General features: G+C 44.8%; 5 protein-coding genes across 5 annotated transcripts; 2 read left to right on the plus strand and 3 right to left on the minus strand.

Moving 5' to 3' along the window:
- Nucleotides 1-3,610: 3,610 nt before the first annotated feature.
- Nucleotides 3,611-5,317, minus strand: LOC128300629 (protein maelstrom homolog). The gene is made up of 2 exons (XM_053036755.1): nucleotides 5,182-5,317; nucleotides 3,611-5,116 (listed from the first exon to the last, which is right to left on the minus strand). Exons 1-2 carry the CDS (start codon nucleotides 5,315-5,317, stop codon nucleotides 4,056-4,058), a joined length of 1,197 nt encoding a protein of 398 aa, XP_052892715.1. The 3' UTR covers nucleotides 3,611-4,055.
- A 748-nt stretch (nucleotides 5,318-6,065) lies between these two features.
- LOC128303477 (protein cornichon) lies at nucleotides 6,066-7,540 on the minus strand. The gene is made up of 5 exons (XM_053040442.1): nucleotides 7,419-7,540; nucleotides 7,119-7,352; nucleotides 6,907-7,019; nucleotides 6,662-6,805; nucleotides 6,066-6,586 (listed from the first exon to the last, which is right to left on the minus strand). Exons 2-5 carry the CDS (start codon nucleotides 7,266-7,268, stop codon nucleotides 6,559-6,561), a joined length of 435 nt encoding a protein of 144 aa, XP_052896402.1. The 5' UTR covers nucleotides 7,269-7,352; nucleotides 7,419-7,540; the 3' UTR covers nucleotides 6,066-6,558.
- Nucleotides 7,541-7,715: 175 nt separating this feature from the next.
- On the plus strand, nucleotides 7,716-10,418 carry LOC128300610 (SET and MYND domain-containing protein 4-like). Its single transcript, XM_053036736.1, has 6 exons — nucleotides 7,716-7,840; nucleotides 7,906-8,427; nucleotides 8,496-8,672; nucleotides 8,744-9,068; nucleotides 9,137-9,848; nucleotides 9,916-10,418. Exons 1-6 carry the CDS (start codon nucleotides 7,716-7,718, stop codon nucleotides 10,359-10,361), a joined length of 2,307 nt encoding a protein of 768 aa, XP_052892696.1. The 3' UTR covers nucleotides 10,362-10,418.
- Nucleotides 10,419-11,285: 867 nt separating this feature from the next.
- LOC128300608 (nuclear pore complex protein Nup214) lies at nucleotides 11,286-17,239 on the plus strand. The gene is made up of 2 exons (XM_053036733.1): nucleotides 11,286-11,340; nucleotides 11,416-17,239. The coding sequence occupies exons 1-2, from the start codon at nucleotides 11,305-11,307 to the stop codon at nucleotides 17,107-17,109; spliced, it is 5,730 nt and encodes a 1,909-aa protein (XP_052892693.1). The 5' UTR covers nucleotides 11,286-11,304; the 3' UTR covers nucleotides 17,110-17,239.
- Nucleotides 17,240-20,211: 2,972 nt separating this feature from the next.
- LOC128300618 (cyclin-Y-like protein 1) lies at nucleotides 20,212-22,148 on the minus strand. The gene has a single exon (XM_053036743.1). The coding sequence runs from the start codon at nucleotides 21,877-21,879 to the stop codon at nucleotides 20,776-20,778; it is 1,104 nt and encodes a 367-aa protein (XP_052892703.1). The 5' UTR covers nucleotides 21,880-22,148; the 3' UTR covers nucleotides 20,212-20,775.
- Between the last annotated feature and the right edge of the window lie 419 nt (nucleotides 22,149-22,567).

Below are 22,567 nucleotides of genomic sequence, written 5' to 3' on the forward strand. Positions count from 1 at the left end.
AGTTGATGATTATCTGCATATAAACATTAGTTTGATGGCTCTCTGTTTTCCTTGGATTAGCGACATACTAAGGTCATGGCGGTAATATGGCGGGTTGCTAGCGTTTTTGTACTGCTTCTCAGTTTCTTCATTACTACTTGATCGGAAAGCGAAGTCCTTGATACGCGGGGCATTGCCAGATCACACATGCGGATCTTCAGTGTGTCGAGGCGAGGCTTTAGATCAGTGTAACACTAAATAGGAGCTAAATCTTCAGATTGTAGTTAAATTATTAAAAAGAGATTTTGATGAAAAACAATTTTAAGAGCTGGGGCATGATCATTAATTCGGAGGTTAGAAGAAGCCAGTAATCCATTCATTCATTGCGCCATCTAACAGATGCAATCGTGTCAATAATACGATCTGATGCAATAGAGACATGAGTAACATGTGCTTCAACCGGAAAACAACGAATTCAACATCGGCTCAAAAAAAAAGGCGGAGAATTTTAACTTCTTCCCATTGCAACGCGTTGAAAAATTCCCCACAGGAGATCAGCATGTGCGGCATTAAGCCAGGAAAAACTCGTTTTTCCATACCTCGCGCGCGTGTGTGCGTGTGTGTGGTAGTTCTTCGACTCGACCGGTCCGGTGGGCACAGCAGCACAAACCGCCCTCGGAGTGTGAAGTGTAAAAATATCTCTGGAATGCTTTTTTTTTTTGTTGTTTGCTGCCCTCGGTGCTGCCCCGGCGTTGCTACCGGATCGACCGGCGACTCGAGACGTCCCCGGGAAAATGAACAAATCTGGGTTTCGTGGCGAGGGGGTGAGGGGGGGGGGGGGGGAGGGAAGGCTTGAGAAATGTTTCGTCTCGCTTTTTTAAACGCCACGCGCATGATAACTGTTTGCCCTTCTTTCGGTTCTTTTCTGGTTGGAAAATCCGAAAACGGGAAAATCGAAACAACTAGCGCAAACAGCACAGACATACAAAAAAGGTGGTCCAGCAAGGTCTGTGATAATGGGTCTGCGCTGGTGGGACTGGTCGGAAAAAATAGCCGAGTTAGGTAAAATTTCCAACTAAGGACAGTGCTGCATATTACTGCAAGTTTGCAACAGATTTCGTATAGGTGTAATAGAAAATATCACATCATTCAAACACTGATACAGAGTTGACAAATTATTGCAACACTTTGCTCTAAAACAAATTAGTAGATAACAGATAAACAGCCGTGTTATTACACAATAACATTATTTAATCGTTCGTATCGATAGCCGAAACATTCCACACAATTAATGTTATGTCTTCGTTTGCCTTTCTTTTACAGATTCTTCTTCAAAACCCGACACCCAAACGCATCGTTAATGTGCGATGGATCGTGAAAGACGCAAGTTCCGATCATTACCGGGGATCATTATGGTGACATCATCTGCATGTATCGCACGAACACGCAACACGAAACAGTGAAAACAACCGCGGACAAATCTGGACAGCAAAGAAAGCAACAAACAACGACTGATTTAACAACCTTCGGGGAGATGTGCTGAAGGCAAACGCTGGTGGTGTGGCCGGTCCAGTTCGGTGTGTGAAACACACACACGGTACAGTGAAAGTATTTATCACCATACGATCGTAATGCGATACCGCGATCGATTAGTAAATAGTGTGAATTCGTTAGCAAAATCGTCGAGGAGATCGTTGGAGGAAATATGTATAATTGTAAGGGTTCGTTTTTGTTTTTTTATTTGCCGCAATGGCCAAAACTATTTCATTTTTTGTTGGTAGAAAACAAAAAGGGGGAACACAGTAAAGGCAATGTTAGAAAATTGTATTCATCCATCCACTATGAGCAGCGTGAAAGCCAATGCACAGATAGGTTTAGTAGTACCAGTGGAATGCCTCCACAATGGAAGTTTGCGATCCATTCTTTTGAGGACATAATTTCCTTCACATTTTTTATATCCATGCGCATTGCAGTTATCATTGCATGGTTTCGACTCCCCGATTAATTTTTTTTTCTTGTGACATAATGAAATTGATGTGCATACATTCCATAACTACCGTTACAAGCCAACCAGTGGGGATGGGCGTCAGGACAGTTGATTTAGCAGCACTTGAAACCGAGACACAAAAATCATTGTAAAGAAACAGGCAAACGGGTGAAATGGATGGATAAGGGGGTCACGCGCGGTGGTGCACCGTGACAAATGGAGTGTGTCCACGTGGACGAAGGGTGAAAAGCAAGGAGCAATGAAAGGAAGGCCCGGATGGGTGAAACGTGTTTTTGAAGCGGTGATGAAGAAGTGCAACTACAAAACCGGCATGAAGTTAAGGTAGATCAAGAGGAGATCCGCATATGAAAAAAAATAAATAAAACAACATCTTCAAATGCGAATGCTTCAAAAGCAGAACACTAGCGTGAAGAACGGAAAGCATGCGATGCTTCGCAGACATCGGTAAAATGTGTTTCTTAAGTATGGCTAAGCTTAGACAACGGAACGCAAGCTACGCTAGATCTTATTCATCAACGATAGGAGAGGTCACAGAAATGCCAACTTTCGGACGAAAGCCATACACCCTTGGTACGGTGGTGAGAGGCCATAAGGGACCACACACCGTTTGGTGAACGTGTAGTTTAAAGACAGAAGCATAAGGGAGTGGAAAACAAACCCCTCTCCACTACAGAAATGAGTGAGTGATCGTTGCGTGAATCGTTCCAGTGTGTCCGTAGACGAGATGGTACCAGAATGTTGCGAATATTGGGAAGAACATCCCATATATGCTCGTAACTGATAAAGAAAATGATCCCAAAATTGAACAGTTACCAAGTATTTGTTGTTCATTATAGTTAGAGAGCGTGCTTAGGTATACACGTGTGTGTGTGTGTGTTAAATACTCCACCCCAGGGCCATATCAAAACCATACGCTAATGCACACAGGATCACCGCAATTCTTGTACATGCGGAACAATGTGTTTGTTTTATAAGTAGGGAAACGATTGTAGTACTTTATTCTAAATGGTTTTATACGCCATGCAAACGGTCGCATGTCAACTGAAAAACAGGGAGCAATCGGACCGGCACCCGCAAGGACGCAAATGTAGGTTGTAAGTTGTGGCAAACTAGTCTATCCCGCGCGTGTACGTTTAAGTTTTAAGTCGAACAACAAACTGGCGAAGCCGATGCAAGCAATGCGTCGTGATCTTTGGCGGCAAAAAACGAACTAGTATTATTTGATGCTTAAGTTTAGTTCTCCAATAACTTATAGAATGACGGGCCGATTGGTGCGAACGGGGTGTGCGATTTTAAGGACAACTGCGATAGCTCTTAGTTTTAGTACGTAGCAGCGGCCCGAAGAAGAAACGTTTTTGTCAGAGCATAATGAAGGAACGAGTGGTACGTTGCAGCGCTCGGAAGCTGATACCTTCTTACTTGCTACTCTACACTCTCTCCATCCCTGCCAATTTAAGTCCTTTCCCACTTTCTCAGTAGCAAGCAGCTGGACAAAAGGAAAGTTTAGAAATAAAGAAAAACAAACATTATATTGAACGTTTTGTTGCATGGAACAGAGCAAATATCCAAGCTATGCTGATTGTACTTCTTATTTATAAAACATGTTCGATTTGCAGCTATATATTGTATACATTTAGAGTTAGAATATTTAGCTTAATCTAAATTAGAAAAACTCCTTGCCACAGGCACAGGAGGATGATGATAGACGTCGCGATGATTTCATGTAGCGCAAAAACTTAAGAATATCCGGCACAAAGGTGGGCAGAAATGCCCTTCTGATTGCACATCCGACGAAACCGACAAGGAGGGGGATATGCGATAATGAAGCATACAAACATTCAATGTGTTAGCCATTTATAGTTCATTTTTTACCAGATAATGGAACCATTTTATAGGAATAAACGAAAAGCAAAATGAGTAGTTTTAAAAACATATGGAAAAAAAGTTATCCAATCCAAATGGGATGCTGTGTAATATCGTAATGTTTCCGAAAAGTAAATTATTCTTTTGGCAACAAAGAAAACATTTCATCAACATCAAGGTAAGATGTAAATTTCCAACCAGCCTTTCAACAATTGTCGTGTCCATTATTTGAACTTTCATATAACAAACCACGGCCATTAGATGATGAAGAATAGTTTCCGGTTTTGGATTTAAGTAAGTATTTATGAAAATTGAACGATTCCTTGCTATTTCCTGTTTTGGCACTGAGTGTTTCCATTGCCGGTTTCATTTTTCCTTTCCCAATTAACTCCAGTAAGCCATTCTTTCTGATGACGCTTTCACTATCGCTACACACAGATCCGGCATATGTCTCAACTTCCGCCGGCAGCATCTCAGTATAATCCGTTGCATACGAATCGAACGTAAAACGATCAACGGATACATTATCGTCATAATCCGAATTGTCATCTTCGGAATCATCCTTACTTATTGCGGGACGTGCCATAGTCATCACTGGAGGTATATGTCGTCCTGCAATCAAATCGATGCCCAGAAGCACACAGCACACTTTGGAAATAGTATACGACCAACGCATGCATTGGGACAACGCACAGTGCACCAACAACTCGTTAGATTCGTGGTAATCGCAACTGATGCCCGACGTGTAGCTAAAATAATCCATATCCAGGATATTCTGTGCCTTATGCACGTCTGATGGTGTGTCCTCGTGTTCCTTTTCGTAAGCTCCCACGGCAAGTTGCAGCTGATGGAACAGTTCCGGAAGGGAGCACACGTACAGCATTCCCTCCGCAATACGATTGCCCAATATGGCATTAAGCATACTTTCCACCTTTGGCACATCCTTTGGGTCCGTGAATAGCAGTAAAGGGGTATTCTTTTCCATTTCCAGGAAGCGAAGCAACTTTATCGCTATACCATGGTAATCTGTTAACCCCAACGCTTTTGGTGGAATCGGTAGTTCATGGGAATTTTTCGAATGACGCTGCGCCTCATGGGCTAACCCGAATGGAAGTTTGCCGGGATTTATATGCATGTGAAGTTGGTTCTGAGCACCGCCATGCAGGCTGTACTTTATCACACCTAGCTCAGCCGGAATGTAATCGTTGTCAATCGTACGGCAAAAGTATGCCATCGAAATTACGTAAAAATATTCCTTCGTGAGTTCTGTAAAAAGATACAGGTACAAATCAGTTTCACTAACCAACAGAAACATTTTTTTATTGTCTTACCGTTTTTGAGTTTAGCCCGCTGCATCCGTTCGTTAATCAAACGGTTCTTCAAGTCTTCAAGTTGTGCCTTTGCGTGTACCTTTTGCAGATGCTGTTCAACAGAGTTGTTCTTCGGTTTTAATTCAATTTGCTTCATTTTCCTTTGCAAACATGTCACTGATTTATCGTCCATTTTCACAGATGTTGATACGCTTTAATTGTTCTGATAGCACTTGGAAATGAACTCTCAACACGATGTGATTGTTTCTGCGAAAAGAGCCTGGATGCAGGCAGTGTCCGAGATACGCGGTTTTTAAAATTTGACAGCTGAGGTAGTTTATAACACAAAATTCAAGCGTAAAAATTAAAACATGGTTTGTCTAGCTCAGATCTACGGCCTGTGTCGTACTTTCGTGAATAAATAGTCCTTTTAAAACGATTTTTACTAATGAATTTGTTAAAAAAGCTGCCCGAACTATTGTATATACTATTCTTTGGCACTCATTATCCTTGTACCTCAGGAAATGACCATAGTGTTTGCGAATTGGAGATGAAACTGTTGGTGTGATTCGATCCAATAATTGAGAATCTAACGCTCCGGGAACACTTTTGTATGGCGAAGCCTATTTTTTGTGCTCTTGAACACCATTATTTAGTCTTAAGATCACCATTGCAAGGGAAGCAGTTCCTTTCCGTGATAACTTTTGTGTGCGGAATTGATCTAATCCAATCCAAACCGCATTAGGGCTGTAAATTACTTAAATTTAAATAGGACTGAATAAAAGGGAATGGTGATGTTATCACACAAATTTCAACTACATTCTTTCAGCAGAGAACAGTAAGTATCATTCAGTGTTCACACACTTTCGATAGGAAAATATGATTAATTATAGTAAATTACGGTGCTACACGTTTCGCATAAAACGCTCAGTATGATTTATTTCGAACAGATAAACTGTACATGGTCATTAGTATTGGCTACTACACATAATTGGATCTATTATGATCAGAGTCTCAAGAAACGCTTTTGATTATCGTCAAGATCGTCCCATGTACGCTGGCGTCAGTTCCAATGATAACAGCGAAAGAAACATGTATGAATGAACGGAATAAATAAGTATTCACTATCGTCATAAGCCATCGGAACGATCAGTGATTTTTCCCGAGCTTGGTTTTGGATGATTGACATAAGGGTAAAATAAAAATTACGTTCCGATGCTCAACCGAAACTACACCCAAACAGTGGTGCACGAGACGAGGTCTTTACAACCATGAAAGAATGGCAACTCACACAAATTGGAGTGGTTTTTAAATTTTGGAGTAATGTTTTTTCCTTTTTACAACAAAAAAACTTACTCAAAAATTCTTGTCCTACCATCGACATGATGAGCGCCTCGTTTAAGAGGCAATTAGTGCCATGATCATGCTACAACGAATGGAAAAAACTTTTTTAATTTGCTCACTATTCGATTAATTGCTTACTGTTCAGAACGTCACTTACCCGTAAAGGTAGTAGAAGAACGATAACAGATACACCGCAAGCTTAATCCAGCCTTCGCGTAAGCATGCTCGTAATACATCCGTATTCATGATACTCGTTGGATCGTACAGTCCTGGTTGCGACATAACCGGTCGATTAGCGTACCTAGAATGTGCATTATAGTAAGAAAAAAAATCAAAACACACATAAATTCATCTGTTTGCAGAGGTGTGCAAACACAATCGTGGGGATGATAAGATGCTAACCTCCATATATGGTATGCAATAAGCGGAATATTAAGGGCAAGTGATAACCATTCGCCAGAAAATAAGAACAGCAAGTTGAACAGTATATGTAAACCATATTCCGGCAGGACGAGCTTAAAATATGAAACGCATACGGTTAATCATTATCGATCGCAGCGGGCCCGGAAGGCCGGGTGTTTGTCGTAGATCTGCGACCAAACAAACATAACTACCGGGTTGAGTGAATTGCACTGATCGATCGGGTTTTTGTAATCCGTTTTCAGCTCGTCAAAGGCAATCACGTGGAAGATGGAAAAGAATATTAGAAACGCATCGATAATTAACGCCACGATGTAGCTGAATGCGGGGAAGCTGAAAGCCATCTTTTATCTGCGGTGCTGGTATGGTCCGAATGGTCAGAATTTTCTCAACGTACGAAAGCGTCCAATATTGTTCGGTGAGCGGTGCTGCAAACAAACAAATGTACACACGTTAAGCAATTGATTCACTTTCGTAGAAATAAATAACTTTACGAGTTTTGCTGAATCGCGTTGAAACTTTCGGGGCTTATTTTCTGCTCAATCACAAGCCGTGTATATTTTTACTGCGATGAAAACTCAGATTCGCAACTCGCCTCTCATGGTGTGATTACACGGTACAACATCAAAGATATGTCAAAATTTCAGCTAAACTCATCGCATATAAACATCGAATACCGGCTTTTCACGGGAACTGTCAGTCAAGCGATTTGTTTGTAATTCCGAAACACGCAACTCGTGCTACAGAGAGCGTGTATTTGCTTTTCTTATTAATTTATTTAAAAAATCAACATGGGAAGTGCGTGGGATACGTTTATTGAAGCAACAATTGCGAATAATGGTTTACACAAATCGCTGCCAGCACGTTTTACCGATGAAGTGGACATTATGTACCGTTTGGCGAATTCGGAGATCTGGTAATTTTGCTGCAATGATACAGTACATTTCCCATTTTCTTATAAAGTTGTTTTGCTTATTTTAGTGCGAAATTGCTCTCCTGGTTACGTAACCTACCGAGGGTCCTTCCAATTGGGCCGGATATGTCCAATGATTTACGCGCCAAAGGTAATAAGCTTTTCAAGGAGAATAGAGACCCTATTGTGGTACTGGCCGCGTACAACACAGCTATCGCAGCTGCTCCAAAAGGGTCAAGAGCTATGGCGCTTGGGTACGCAAATCGTGCCATTATTCTAATTCGTGTAGGGCGCTATCGGGAAGCGTTTTATGACTGTCAGCTAGCGCTGGACGGAGATTATCCCGAGGAATTGCGATTGAAAGTTTACTTCCGGCAGGCAGAATGCGTTGAAAGCTTAGACGAACCCAGTAAGTTGGGTCCGATTATCGAGGGCATTTCGAAGGCGAACGACACGAAGGAGCTGTCGGAAAATGGACAAGCAAAATTACAAATGCTTAAGGCAAAATACGCGGCAGCTGAGAAATGTACGGTGGGAATTACACAAACAGCATCAGAACCCGAGAGTCGATACGAAGCATCATTAAAGGTGTAGGTAGAACCTTTGGTTTAAATATTGAGCATGAAATATTAAGTAACAATCCTTTTCCATTCTCAAGCGTTGATTCACCGACTCAAGGGCGACACGTTATTGCCAACGAAGCAATAGAGGTGAACGACATAATTGCGACTGAAACTGCCTTTTCGTTTGTACCTGTGTATGAACCCAACGCCCGCAACACGTTAGCTAGTAATGATTGCCAAAAATGTGCTCGCGTAAATGTGATCCCTTTTGTGTAAGTGAACTAAACCACACGTTACAATGCATACACTAAGTAAACCAACCATTCACAAACCATTCCTTCAGATGTGCCACGTGCGGCAGAGCTTGCTACTGTAGCCCACAGTGCCGCGAAAACCATCAAAGTGTGCATCGCTTTGAGTGCTACGGATATCAGAAGCGTTTGTGGTTTTCAATTGGGATTGCTCACCTGGGAATACGATGTCTGCTCGATGGGTTCGACACGATTCGCAATGAAATATTGAAGGCAAACAGTGCAACAGCTTGCTATAAGCGGCTGCTCGAAATGACCAGCGGCGAAGAGAATGAGTTGGGCGACTATGGAAAAGTGTTTCGATTGGTGACGAATTTCAAAAAAATGGACAAAGACGATGTACTACGCTATGCGTTGGTGAGTAATATTCGTGTCGTTCGTTATACATTCGTGTATAGATTCGTTTACATTTCGTTTATTTTCAGGCCGGTTTAATGCTGTCTATTTATCTGATCGACTGTACCGATTTTGTAAGTGTGCATGGTTTGTCACGGGATGATACGATGTCGGCATCCGATCTGCGTGTATTGCTTGGAGCGTTAATAATGCGTCACATTGGACAGCTCGTATGCAACGGGCATGCGATCAGCGAACTAAGAGCTTCAGTACGCTTCGATTACACTTTAACTAGAGCGGAAGAGAACCTTCTGCCACCAGTCATTTTGTTGCATCGTTATTTGCACAGTTCGCGCGTATTTACAGCGATTTTTCCACGAATCAGTATGTTTAACCACGATTGTGATCCGAACATACGCAATCACTTTGACCGTGCGACACTCAAGGTGTATGCTACACGTTCCATCCCTGCCGGGAGTGAGATCGTGAACTGTTACGGTCCACACTACAGGCTAATGCCCGTAGAGACGCGCCTGATGCATCTTCACCAGCAGTATTGTTTTGACTGTAATTGTACGCGATGTCGGACGGGGGATGATACATACCTCAAACAATTCAACACGATTCGGTGTCCCCGGTGCAGGCATAATTTTTCTATGGAGCTAAACTTGGAGGATTTTATGAGTAGCTTTCGGTATGATTTCCAAGGTCAACCAACAGCATGCCCCGAGTGTTTTCAACAACTCGGTACGGAATTATATAGATATCTTTCGAATAGCAGGTTCGACATGCTAGAGCATTGTAAGTATAATACATAATGGGATTATTGATTACCAATTAAAAATACACCTAACAAATCTATTTGCAGCCTCGTCGGATTTTAAGCGAGTCATTAAACACTACGATTATTGCAGTAGCTTATTGGTAGATTCCAATCAAACGAAAGCCACCATACTGCAGAACATCCTTGACAGCTACACCCAATATGCTGGCCTTATGGAAGCGGAATCGTTCTTCACCCTTCGTGATTATTGTCTGGAATTTGTAACAATGAGGCGAAATCAGTTTGGCTTCATGAGTATGGAATATCTTACCGCATGTTTCTATCTCTTGGATATTTGGGCCGAATATTATCGTCACGTAGGCGATGAGGGGGTTACATTGAAACCGGAAGAACTCACCGCCTTGAATGAGTTTCGTGCAGCGCTTAGCATGGTCGGCGAGGACACTCGTGCGCTGATTTCTGCATACATGAAGCAAAACGTAATTTTGGACGAGGAAACCCCATATGATTGCTGGGTTCCTCTTTTATAGCTCATTAAATTACGTCCGTCCTCAGTGATTGTTAGGTTCAGAATTTATGTTAAGTTTATTAAGCTACAAATACATTAATTTCTTTTTTCTATCTGTGTTAGCACTAATGTTCTTTAACCCATGTAACCTTATAACGGCCATTATAAAGCCATTAACCTTATAACCGTAAATCCGTTCGCTGTGGTTTCACAGCGTTCGCGCGAGACCCTCTGGTTTAAATCATGAGTTACGATGAATCCACATTGATCCATGGTTTTCTTTAATTTGTTTTTTGACGTTATCGTAAACATTCATTTGTCACTATGAATTTGTTCGTAATTAACATTATGCGTCGAATTAACGAATTAACGTCGAAAGTACAATTTTTCACAAAACTTTTGTGTTGTGTAATTTAAAATTCTTCGTACCTACGATTCCGCGTATCTCAAGCACTACCAGTATGGCTGGGCGAATGGTAAATATCAACGATGTTTTTCTCTGTTGCGATGAATTTTCACGTTTTTTAAGGTATATTTCCACCCATCGATGTTGCAAATGGTATCTACGGAAGGAGGAGATTGCAATTTACGCTGAATTTAATAATCATTAATTTAGATGGCAAATGATAAAATACACTCAAAGCAGTATAAAAATAATATAAAGCAGTACCATATTACCCATGCATTTATATTTCGAACTAAATTAAAAATTATCCACAACAATCGAACGCTAGTGTAGATACACCTTCATTCAACTTCTTCATACAGCTGTCGCTACTGCCAAAGTGCTGCCAGCTATCGAAAGTGAAAAAAGCGGGTTTGTTTGTGGAACGAGAGCTGTGTGTTACGCTGATTATTTTACGTTACTGACTGCCGTGCAAAAAATAGATCCGCTAAAAGTGAATACGCATAATTAGCTGGTGACTGACTAGGTGGTAGGTGGTCAACGACGACGTAATTTGAAAATGGCACAACCGGCACCGCTTGGATTGGATGTTACGGTAAGCTTAAACATAGGTTATGTTTACGTTTTGATGATGTTAACGCTGTGATTTATATATTTTTCCACTTGATAGGAATTGAAATTTAAGCTGCAGAGTAAGGTTCCGGTTTTCAAAGGAGATGGAAATGCAAAAAACGGTTGCAATTTGCTTGCCACGGCCAGCGTACATGGACTGGTGTTTGCCGGTACTGTGGGTTGTGAGTTGCGTGTTCTCAAGCTGAAAGACATCACCAATGAGCGGGCGAAGGATGAAATTGTCCCGCTGCGCACGGTTCCACTGCCAAGCGAACCGTACCAGTTGGCCGTTAGCTGCGACAATGGATTGCTAGCGGTGGATCTCATCGCAAACGGAGTGCCATTCGTGTACATCTACTCCGTACCGTCATTCTTGACCGGTTCGATTGTGAAGACGCATGAAATCAAAACATCCGCACAGCCCAACGTGCGTAGCACGCAGCTCTGCTGGAATCCCGTAATGCATAACGTGCTTGCAGTGCGTACCGACGCAGGAGGCCTTTCCGTATACACACTAAAGGAACCGGCCGGTTTAGAGTTCCACTCGCTCGATACGAACAATCCCGCCGAGCGGGCTCAGTGTGCCTGCTGGAGTCCGAAGGGTAAGCAGTTGGTGGTAGCGTTCGTAAATGGAAAGTTGGTACAGTACAAACCCGATCTGAAACCGGCCCGAACAATCGTCTGTCCAGCTGGGGTGTTGGAGGGTGGCGGTGGGTTCGATGTACTGGCAGTCCAGTGGCTCAGTACGTACCAATTTGCGGCCGTACTTCTACCACACGCGGAAGACTCTGTTCCGGCACTATTCATCGTGAACGCTCCCAAAGTGGGCAATCCAGTTTTTATCAATTACGACGACATCTGTTACAGTCAGAGTGGGCCACGCAAAGGGCAAGTGTTTCTGCAACATGTACTGCCCTGGAATTTACTGCTGATGGCATCGGCCAACAGCATGGAGGTCGGTATATTGGGCACAACGGAAAGCGGAGAAGCACCCATCTGGTGCCAGTGGACGACGACAGATGAGGCACGTGCTGAGCTACCACTGACGACCGATAAACAGGAAACGTTCCCCATCGGATTGGTGCTCGAGACAGGATGCACACACGAACTGGTAATCGGTGAACAAACGTTCCCGGTGATGCCGATGATTCATCTGCTTTCCACGTACGGTCAGCTGGTTTCGTTCAACGTGCTTAACATGCTCCCGAATGTACCGAACATTTGCTCACCTCCCAAACCGGTGCAGGATCTTTCCGGTGGAGCATTCGTGAAGTTGGATGTGGAAAAGTCCGTACCGACAGCTGGTATAACTTCACACCAGCAGCCCACTGCGGTGCCAAATGTTCCGGTGACATCATCGGCGGGAATGTTGCCTCCGTCGGAAATGTCGTTCGCCGTGCCAAATGGTGCAACATCAACACCTGCCATTGCGAAATCAAAATCATTCTTCAATCCTGGACTTACAGACGCTGTACAAAAGTCTCCTGTAAACCTATTTGGTGGAGGCGGTGCAGTCAGCGGTCAGCAGCAGCAACAACAACAAAAACCTGCCACAATTGCACCAACATTCGGCAAACAGATTTCCTTTGGATCAACACTAGCGGGAGGAACGCTCGGATCGCAAGCTGGAATAGGAGGTGCTAGCGATAAGAAATCTTCCTTCGCCGGATTTTCGGCACCGGCTACAGCAGCAAGCACGTTTAACAGTGGTACAGCAGTGGGGACAAGTGCCAGTGGTCTTCCAACAATGTCTGCTCCACCCTTCCAAGCCGCCATGACATCGATGGGATCAACGCTCGCTGCTGCCCCACCCACAATGGGTCCGGATGCAAATAAACCGCTCGTCACCGTTCCTCCTACGTACGTTCCTTCGGCTCAACAACAAACCCACCAAAACCAAAATAGTGGAACCGGATCAACCCGACCACAAGCAGCTAGTACGCAGAAGAAGTCAGAATTCTCCTCCGAGGATAGTAACGCGATCATACGAACACTGACGATCGATGAGCTGAATCGTTTTACCCGCGAACTGGCCAATCTGCAGCAGCGTAACCGCTCGCTAAACGTTCAAATCGGGCTGAAAGAAGAATCGGCTCAGATCATTCGCAATTTGCGCGAACTGGAAGACATTATTGCGCAAGCGAATGAAAGCACCCAGTCGCTCGTATCGGACCTGCAGACGTTGCGGCTCGGACTAAATGAAGCGTTTGCGATGGTAGCCGAAGCGAATAGTAAGAGTGCGATCTACAACAATCCGACCGTACATCAGTACCAGGAAGCACACGGCATGTCACAGACGAGTCGACGGCAGCTGAGCGCACTGGAAAATATGCTGCAGGTGAATGAAAACCAGCTCCAAACCGTGACGAAACAATTGAAGGCACAGCTGATGTGCTTGGAAGAGGCGAAACAAGCGCGCGTCAAGCAGCGTATGCACATCCCTAGCCTGGAAGTATTGTATCAAACGCTCTCCAAGCAGCAAGACATTCTGAACCGGCAGGGTGAGAAGTTATCGTATCTCAAGAGTAAGCTCGGACTGCGAAGTAATTTGAAAGGTTTGGAGGATCGTACCAGCAGTGCGAAGGGACTGAACAAACAGCATGCCGGCGATATGACGGATACATCCGAGAGCGCGATCGAATCGCTGACGGACTCGATCATATCGATGACGCTCGGTGATCAGGTGGCGGCAGACACTAGGAAGCTAAGCGAATCTAAACTATCCGCCTTAAGGCGAGCGCTCGTGGGACGGAAGGTAGTAACGGTGAAGCCGCAGCGTCCCGATCGAGTGGGGCTTAGTTCCGAGGTAGTACGTGAGCGACGCGATCAAGTCAGAAGACTGCATGTGGAGCAGGAAAAGGCGAAAGTGACGCAACAACAAACGGCGACACTCAAGGCGCCAAATGTTGCTTCCAGCAAGGAAACTCAACCACAACAGCAACAGCAGCAGCAACGTGTAGCTCAACAACACTCAAAACCGGCCATAAAACCAATGGGAACAGCGACAGCCAATAAAGCGTTCTCATTTGGTTCGCAAGCTCCAGCAGCACCCAGTGCCGGTAGCTTTTCGTTTGGACAGACAACAATTACACCGATGCCTGCGACCGAAACCGCCATGAAACCAACGCCGAATGGGGGAAGTATTAGTACCGGGTTGAGCTTTGGCGTTTCCGCTAGTAAGGAAAGCGAAAGAGATAAAAAGGATACGATCGGCAGCTTGGGTGGGAAGGAAAACGTCCCTGTCAATACCGCACCGACCACAACCGTCTCGAAACCTTCATCTACTCCATTCAGTTTTGTGTCCGGCGCTGCTATGAGCACTCCGTCGGGAGCTTTTATGTCATCTTCGGTGGAATCCTCCTCTGCTTCTAGCGCTACTGCGAAACCCGTATTTTCATTCGGTAGCGTCGGAACAGAGGCCAATAACGGCACCAGTAACAGCCAACCGTCCGGATTGACGTTTGGTTCGCTTGCGAAACCCAACTTTTCGTTCGATCTGCCTACTGCAACGTCCGCGGGTAATGGGGCTGCAATTTCTTTCAACATGGGAGGACCTTCGGAAGGATCATTAAGTTTGGGAAAACCGAAACCAACGGTTGCTAATGAAAATGTACCACCGATAGAGGACATACAGAAGGATAAACCTTTGCCACCCTCCTTCGGACCAGTGGAACCGGCCCCATCGTCAAAAGCGCCACTGCCGGCCCTTACCAGCCTCCTCCAGAAGGTTGACTCATCGGTGGATCTTACCGTGAAGAGCGTGCCGACTCAGCCAAAGCCCAGCGGTGGAGGTCTTTTCGGTAGCATTACCGGTGGAACTAGTTTCGGATCGGGCGGCCTTTTTGGTAGTGTTAGTGCCAAACCAGCATTCACAGTGACGACCTCAACAACGGCAACAACAGCAACGAACGAGGCGGTCAAACCGACGGCTGGTTTATTTTCGGGAATATCATTCGGTTCACTCACCGTAACGCCAACATTCGCTACTCCTGCTGCAACTGGGACAGGCGGTGAAGGCAACACACCGTTGCCGGATGGATCCTTTTTTGGCGGTATCAAACCTACTGCTGGTGCTGGTGCTAATGGAAATGGAGCACCAACAGTTGCAACTCCAGCAAGCTCCGTGGGTTTAACATTCGGAAGCAATAGCTTTACGTCGTCTGGGTTTGGAGTTTCTAAGCCCACTTTTTCTGCAGCAGACACATCGTCCATAGCTCCTACATTAACTTCTTCAGTGACTGCATCAACGGCTGTCACCACAAGCGACGAACCGATCAAATTGGATGCGAAGGTGGAATCGATCGCCACAACTGCTACTACTACAGCTCCGACGAGCTTCGGATTTGGGACTGTCTCCGCCAACAGCACTTCATCAACGACCGCACCGGGTGCATTTTCTTTCGGTAAGTTATCCCTGGAAAAACCCGTTGCAACTGTTGCATCGACAGTTACTGCTTCAACGGCAGCCTCGGATGCTGCTGTACCAACAACGGTTGCTGCTCCAACAACAGCAGTAGCAGAGACGGCGAGCAATCTGTTCAGTTCGATTAGTATCTGCTCACCGAGCACGGCCACATCCACCAGTGCCAAGAGTCCCTCCATTACCGGTGGCAATATCTTCACTTCGGCGACGTTTGGTTCTCCAAAGCCGGCAACGGATACGACCAACATCTTTGGTAGCGCTGGTGGTGTTTCATCATCTGGTGGATCAATGTTCGGTACCGCGAAACCAGCCGCTACTACATCAGGCACGTTTGGTGGGGCCGCAACAACACCAGCACCCGTCGGTCTGTTCTCTTCGGTTGTACAACCAAGTGTGGCTTCTACTGCACCAGCAACTGCCACCGCTACTGCTGCTCCTGCTAGTGGTGGTAACATTTTCGGTGGATTCTTTGGAACTGGTGGAGCTCCAGCAACAACCGCAGCCGCCACCAGTACACCATCGACGGGTTCATTCTTCGGCAGCGGTGTGAGTACCGCGGGCGGTTCCATCTTCGGATCGAGCGCTCCGGCTACGACGACGGCCAATATTTTTGGTAATGCTACAACGGCTAGTCCCACAACCGGCTCTGGAGGATTGTTTGGGAACACCACCAACAGTACACCCGGTGGTGGTGGCTCTATTTTCGGTGGTTCGTCCGCGTTCGGGGCAACGATCGGTGCCAGTACCGGGCCTGCTGCTGGTGGAAACATTTTTGGCAGTCCCGTCGCATCCGTTCCGGCATCCGGTGGTACGGGTTTGTTCGGTTCGGTCACGCAACCCGTCTCTTCAACACAATCCATCTTCGGTGGAGGTGGTAGTACAGCTTCACCAGGAGCGTTTGGTTCCGTGGCCACCGCTAGTCCGGGACCGTTCAGCAGTGGCGGTGGCACAGGCACATCGGGTGTGAATGCGTTCGCTTCACCAACCGGTGCCGGTAGTGCTACGTCGGCTTTCAGCAAGCCGCCCGCTTTTGGAGCACCTCCAACGTTTGGCGGTGCACCAACGTTCGGTGGAGCGCCCACGTTTGGCGGTGCACCCACCTTCGGTGGTGCGGCCACGTTCGGCAGCCCAAAGGCCTCGTTCGGCGGCGGATCACCGTTCGGTGGTGCTGGAAGTTCGCCGGCCATCGGTTCACCAACGACGTCCAACAATCTGTTCGAGCAGCTAGGGTCCTCCTCGTCTGGTGTATCCTTCGGGGGGCTGGCGGCACAACAGGCACAAAAACCAACCCAGTTTGGAGGGTCGTCCTTCTCCAGCTGGCGCTCGTAACCCGCTTACAACGTTTTGGATTTTATCCTAACAGAAAGGCGCAGATTGACGTGCCGCTAGTAGATACAGTTTAAAAGAGAACTTTTCTTCTTATTGTCAATACTGGGATAAACACGAACATTACAACCCACATATGTATCTGTTTCTTATTGTTCTACTTACCGAAATGTGTGCAATTTTCCGCTTGATATTCTTATACCAATCAAACGAACTCGTGTTTCCTTTTTAAATTGTTTTGTCCTTCGGATTTATTTTTACCTTTTTTTTTGCTTTACTCGATTTTTAATTCTTGTTTTTATCATCATGAGACTATACTTCTTTCGCGACAATAGCTTACAAGTTACGATTCCTTCCTATATAAATTGGTACGATATTCCATCCGTTGCCATTCCACGGCCAATTCACGGCTTTTCACAATCGGGGGCCTGCCGAACTCTTCGGACATTCTCTCTAACGGGCTTCCAATCAAAGCCCATTTGCCGCACACTCTTTTCTTCTTGATCGGTCACGTTTCGTTTTTGTTTTATATTTTATATACGTTTATTGATTCCTATTAGACAATATCTTCTTTTCGATTGCTATCATCGGTTTCGAACGGAATTGTATGTTGCTCATGTGTTTTCAGTGTTTAGTGTAGTTGTTTTTCGCTTTCCTGTCTTGCTTCGTTTCTTGTTATGACTATTTCGGTTATCTTTCTTACTACTACTACTACTACTGTTACGCTTTCTCTCAGTTTTTTTTGTTTTATTCGCATTTCCACTTTGTCTGTTACTAAAAATGTCACAAGAGTACCCGATGCTTCATCTTTAATTTTATTTAACCCTCAGTCAGCGCTTTAGCTTTTGTTCCTCGATACAAACTAACATTTTCTTTTTTTTCCCTTATCAATTTTTCCCATATGTGTGTGCGACTGGATTTTGTTTAGTCCTGTAACATCTTTTTGACTATATCTTGTGCAGTAATTTACTTAACCAAACGTCCAAATAAATCGAAAAATGAAGGGAAAACAAATAATTTTTATACACATGATTTTTTTATCTGTTTTTGACTAATCGTGTTCATTTTGGGCATTCTTTTATCATTATGGAAGTAGCGTTTTATCCTTTGAAGTGGATCGAACATGAGTTTTGTTTCCTTCTTTTTATATCTTTCACGTCCTTAGGAGTATAAACTCTTCTGGTTCATACTGTGAGGTCCTACAGGTTGGTTCATAATTCTCTATCCATTTCTTGCCTTCCTTGCGTGTTTTACTTTCCCATTTCACGCATTCCGTTCCATTTTGGTAGATATAGTAAAACGGGAAAACCTATATGACTTAGTTGCTTGAATAGATTAGTGGCCGAAGGAAAAGCAACCCGACAAGCGAAACAAAATGAGACTACAGTATTTAATATACAAGATACAATAATAATGTTGTGGACCTGAGGAGGGATAAAGGATTGGGAGGTTCGACTAGTTAGTGTTGTTAGTTAGATGTGCAAGATGAAGGTATGGAAATAAAACATACGGTCAGGATTGAAGACTGTTCCGAGGTTAAGCGAAGAAAAGGGGCCCTAAATATCTGCAGAGGACCATAAGGTTTGGATGTCTAAATTGTACACACACACACAGCATAATGATTGCATCATGCCACACTTTTGTTGGCAAATTAGTTTAAAACCTTTCTTTTCGGCACGCTCACACACACGCACACATACTGGCTGAATTTGGTAAAAATTTGTTTTGCGATGGTTTTTGTTTTGGTCATTCGTCTAGCACATTACCGTGGGATGCTTTTTGTTTTCTTTAGTTGATTTTATGTGCTACTGATACTTTAACCGTTTTTTTGTTGCTTTATTATTACCCTTCGTTATCTTCTTCACAAAACGGTTTGCACTTTCTACATTGTATACTTTCTTTTTAAACTAATACCTATTGCATTGTAGTGTGTGTTCGTTTTCTCTCCCGGATCGTGTACGGCTCGTTTTAAGTGGGTTTTACTCCTGAATGTAACCGTTTCTGATTTGTTTTTATACTTTATACGTTTATCGACACATGCTTCATTTTGTTGCACTATAAAAAAGCGTCGTCACCCTCCGACATTAAGAGTAAAAGCGCCACGGGTGCTTCCACCTTTGCGCTCTGAACTGAGATTTGACTGCTACAAAGACAGATTTTCGACGCTATCGCGATTAGCACTAGCAGCGGGTGCGCAATTATTACTTTTAGGAGTGTTTCATTTCTGTTTGTGTGTGTTTTTTTGTATATTTATTTAGTTTTTTTTACAAATGGTTTCCATTACTGCTTTCACAAGATAGGAGTCGTAGTAGCTTTAGTGGCGCACAAGAAATATCACTAGAAAATGCATTCTACCCTACACACATTTTGCAGGCGGAGAACGGCAATGGAGAACAGTAAGGCGTGTAGAATTGAAATAGGGGAATGCAATCTACACTCACCATCTTTAAGAATAGTCGATAAATCGAGTTAAAAATATAACCAGAAAAGATTAAACACGACGCAATGACATTCAAACGAGAAGCTTCAAATAAATAGAATTCAAATCGATTTAAAATGGAAAGAAACATAATTGTTCTAACACAAAATGTCATGAAAACTTAGCTCGGAAATCGAATAATTTGTTGAAAGCTTAATTTAAAATTTTGAAAAGATTTCTGAAGGAAGATAAAAATTAAATAGCTCAACAAACGAACATAAAACAGCTTTCTTCACATTGATGTAATCGTTGTTTTCAATTCGCTTCTCGTCCGTGTAGTTTAAATGGTGTTGCACAATAGAAAAATATTGGATCCTTACAAATCTTTTCCTGGTTTCTAGCTGCTTGTGTACTGTGCTGTAGGTTTTAAAAGTTGCCCTTGCTTAAAGACCTAACCTCCGGAGTGGCCAGAGGTTAGTTATTTCTTCTGCAAAATGTTCTAAATTGACACCATGTTTGTTCCGACCTGCTTTGCTTCAAAGAACTGAACAGCATTCCGCATTCAGTACGCTTAGTGTCCAAAGAAATCCTGCGTCTTTATAATCCTGCTCTTTGAACATAGAACCTCATACCGATATCTAGTCTTCTAACGATTTCTGTTTCTAAAGCCTTACGGAGATCATGTACTCCTCATGATCATCAGCTTTCATTTCGAGCCCATAGTTGTGTAAGTATGAGTTTGTATGTGTGAGTGTGTGGGTACATGAAGACTTAAGTTTGTTCTTTTTAAAACGTAAAAGACGATAGACAACGTTATCTTTTCAACCTTCGCGACGATCGCGTGTAAGTGCACCTTACCCGAAAATTAGATTCCATCGCAGCATCAAAGGTGACGGCATTATACAGTTCTAACAGCGTATCCTGACCGGCTAGTTATTACCGGTGAGAGTTTGTGAAATATGATGCAGTTGTTAGCGTGAGTGATAATAATTACAATAGCAGTATCGGTTTACAATTACAGCGATAGTAAGAGTAGCGGTTGCGTACTAACGACGATAGTTACACCCTAAGCCTAGTTTATAGCAGTGTCTAGCTGCTCTCCAAGCGTCCATCGCCAGGACATCAGGCACCCACGGACTGTCGTCGACGTCGGCAGGTGTTATGGCGGGAGCGGGGTGGGGGGTTGCCATTTATGCGATAACCATCACCGTTATCATGCTCACGTGCGACGGTGTCGGGATGGAAGAAAATCACGACAGGATGGCAACACTGCGCCGGATGCCACCCTGCTGGTGGATGTTATCGATCGAGGACCACTTCTTCATGCCATTTTTAAGCGCTTCTGCTGTCGCCTTATCCTGCATAACGCGTGACATCGCTTCCAGCTTCTGGGCGCGCTCCTTCGACAGCGGCTCGGTCGGGAAGGATAGATCGTTCGCTTCGGCTAGCGTGCGCAGATCGAAGTAGTACTTCGCGTACACGGACGACGGTACGTTGATGTTGAACTGCAGCAGCTCCAAAAACTGGCGCTCCAGCTCGTTCATATCCTCCACCGTAATGTCCTTCAGGATTTGACAGTAATCGACGTTCCATACGGCCTGGTCATCCCACACTTTACTCGCGAGCAGAATCGCACCGAGCACTATTCGCTTCCAGTTGCAGGACGCAATGTCCAGCTCGGCGTAGGTCAGCAAGCGCTCGAGATACACCAGCGTAATGATGGCACACTCGGCCGTCAGCTGTGCGGCATTGAAGAGTGTCCGCACGAACTTGTAGATCTGCCGATGCTCCGGATTGTGCCGATCGTAATCATCCGGCACCGGGTCACGCGTTAGCGGGTGCAGCTTCTCGTCGAAGATGTCTATCCTCCGCTCGCTGGTACGGTTCTTGATGTGATAGTAGATCGCCAACGACACACACTTGACCGTATTCTTCAGGTTCGGCTGCGACACGGTACTGTCATCCAGGTAGATCGTCGAACAGCTGCTGCTCTTCTTCAGCACACCGCCACCGCCACCACCTCCACCACCACCACCGCCTCCTCCACCTCCACCACCACCCCCTCCTCCGCCACCGGGACCACCGCCACCCTGGGGTACGATCTGATGCTGAGACTTTTTGCGCGTGATGCCATTTTCGAGACTTTGTTTCGAGCGCTCCAGGAACATGGTGCCAGCGGACGGATCGACCGACGGATCATGTTCACCGTCGTCTCCTTCACGTTCGGAAATGTGTTGCAGATTGTTAGCGGACAGCTCACCCTCGGGCATGTGCTCCTCGAATACGGGCGCTTCCTTCGCTTTGCGCGTTGGCGGCGGACTCGAGTACGAGCAGCATGACGTTTTGTTTCCCATCCTGCCGAACTGTGCAACCTCCTTCGCTTCGTGCTACGTATGCGGATCTTTGTGGATGCTTTTAAGGGATCAAACTCCCTTTGCGAACGGTGATCCACACCAACTTGTGTACGCTGTTTTTACGCTGTTCTCCCGTCGGTTAAGTGTATTTTTGGCAGCAATCAGCAAAGCTTCTTCGCTTGCAGCATACTGGCCAACCGTTACCGGTTGCGCTCTTGAAATGGTATGAATGTAGTACGTATTGTACTACACTCGGCGGGGAATGGGATGCTGCTATCTTCGTCGATGGATGAAGCGATCTGCTATCGCTATTGGAACCAATTCCAAAATCAGCAAACGAACCGATGGGAAGGTAAGAAAAGAATAAACCGCAATTTCACGATTCCACCGCTATTCTACCGCAGAATTATTTCCAGAGTATTAGCAAATGGCAGACGGCGGGATGAAGCTAAATTTGGCAATTGTCGCGTATTATCGGTTTCATACCGGGGGGTGCCTTTACCGGATGACTGGATGACTAGAAGATGAGGGAAACAAATGAATGTTCTCGTTCTCTCTCGGATTGTGTGCTGCCGTTTTAGTTTCCTTTCCTGCGTTTAAGAAAGTTTTGTATTTGCTTAGCGCTACTGATATTCCGTTAGAGTTAACAGTTTTTTTTTGCCAAAATTGTCTTCAAGACGTCAGTGAA

The sequence above is a fragment of the Anopheles moucheti genome, chromosome 3 (assembly GCF_943734755.1).
Source record: "Anopheles moucheti chromosome 3, idAnoMoucSN_F20_07, whole genome shotgun sequence".
In the NCBI taxonomy this organism is placed as follows: domain Eukaryota; kingdom Metazoa; phylum Arthropoda; class Insecta; order Diptera; family Culicidae; genus Anopheles; species Anopheles moucheti.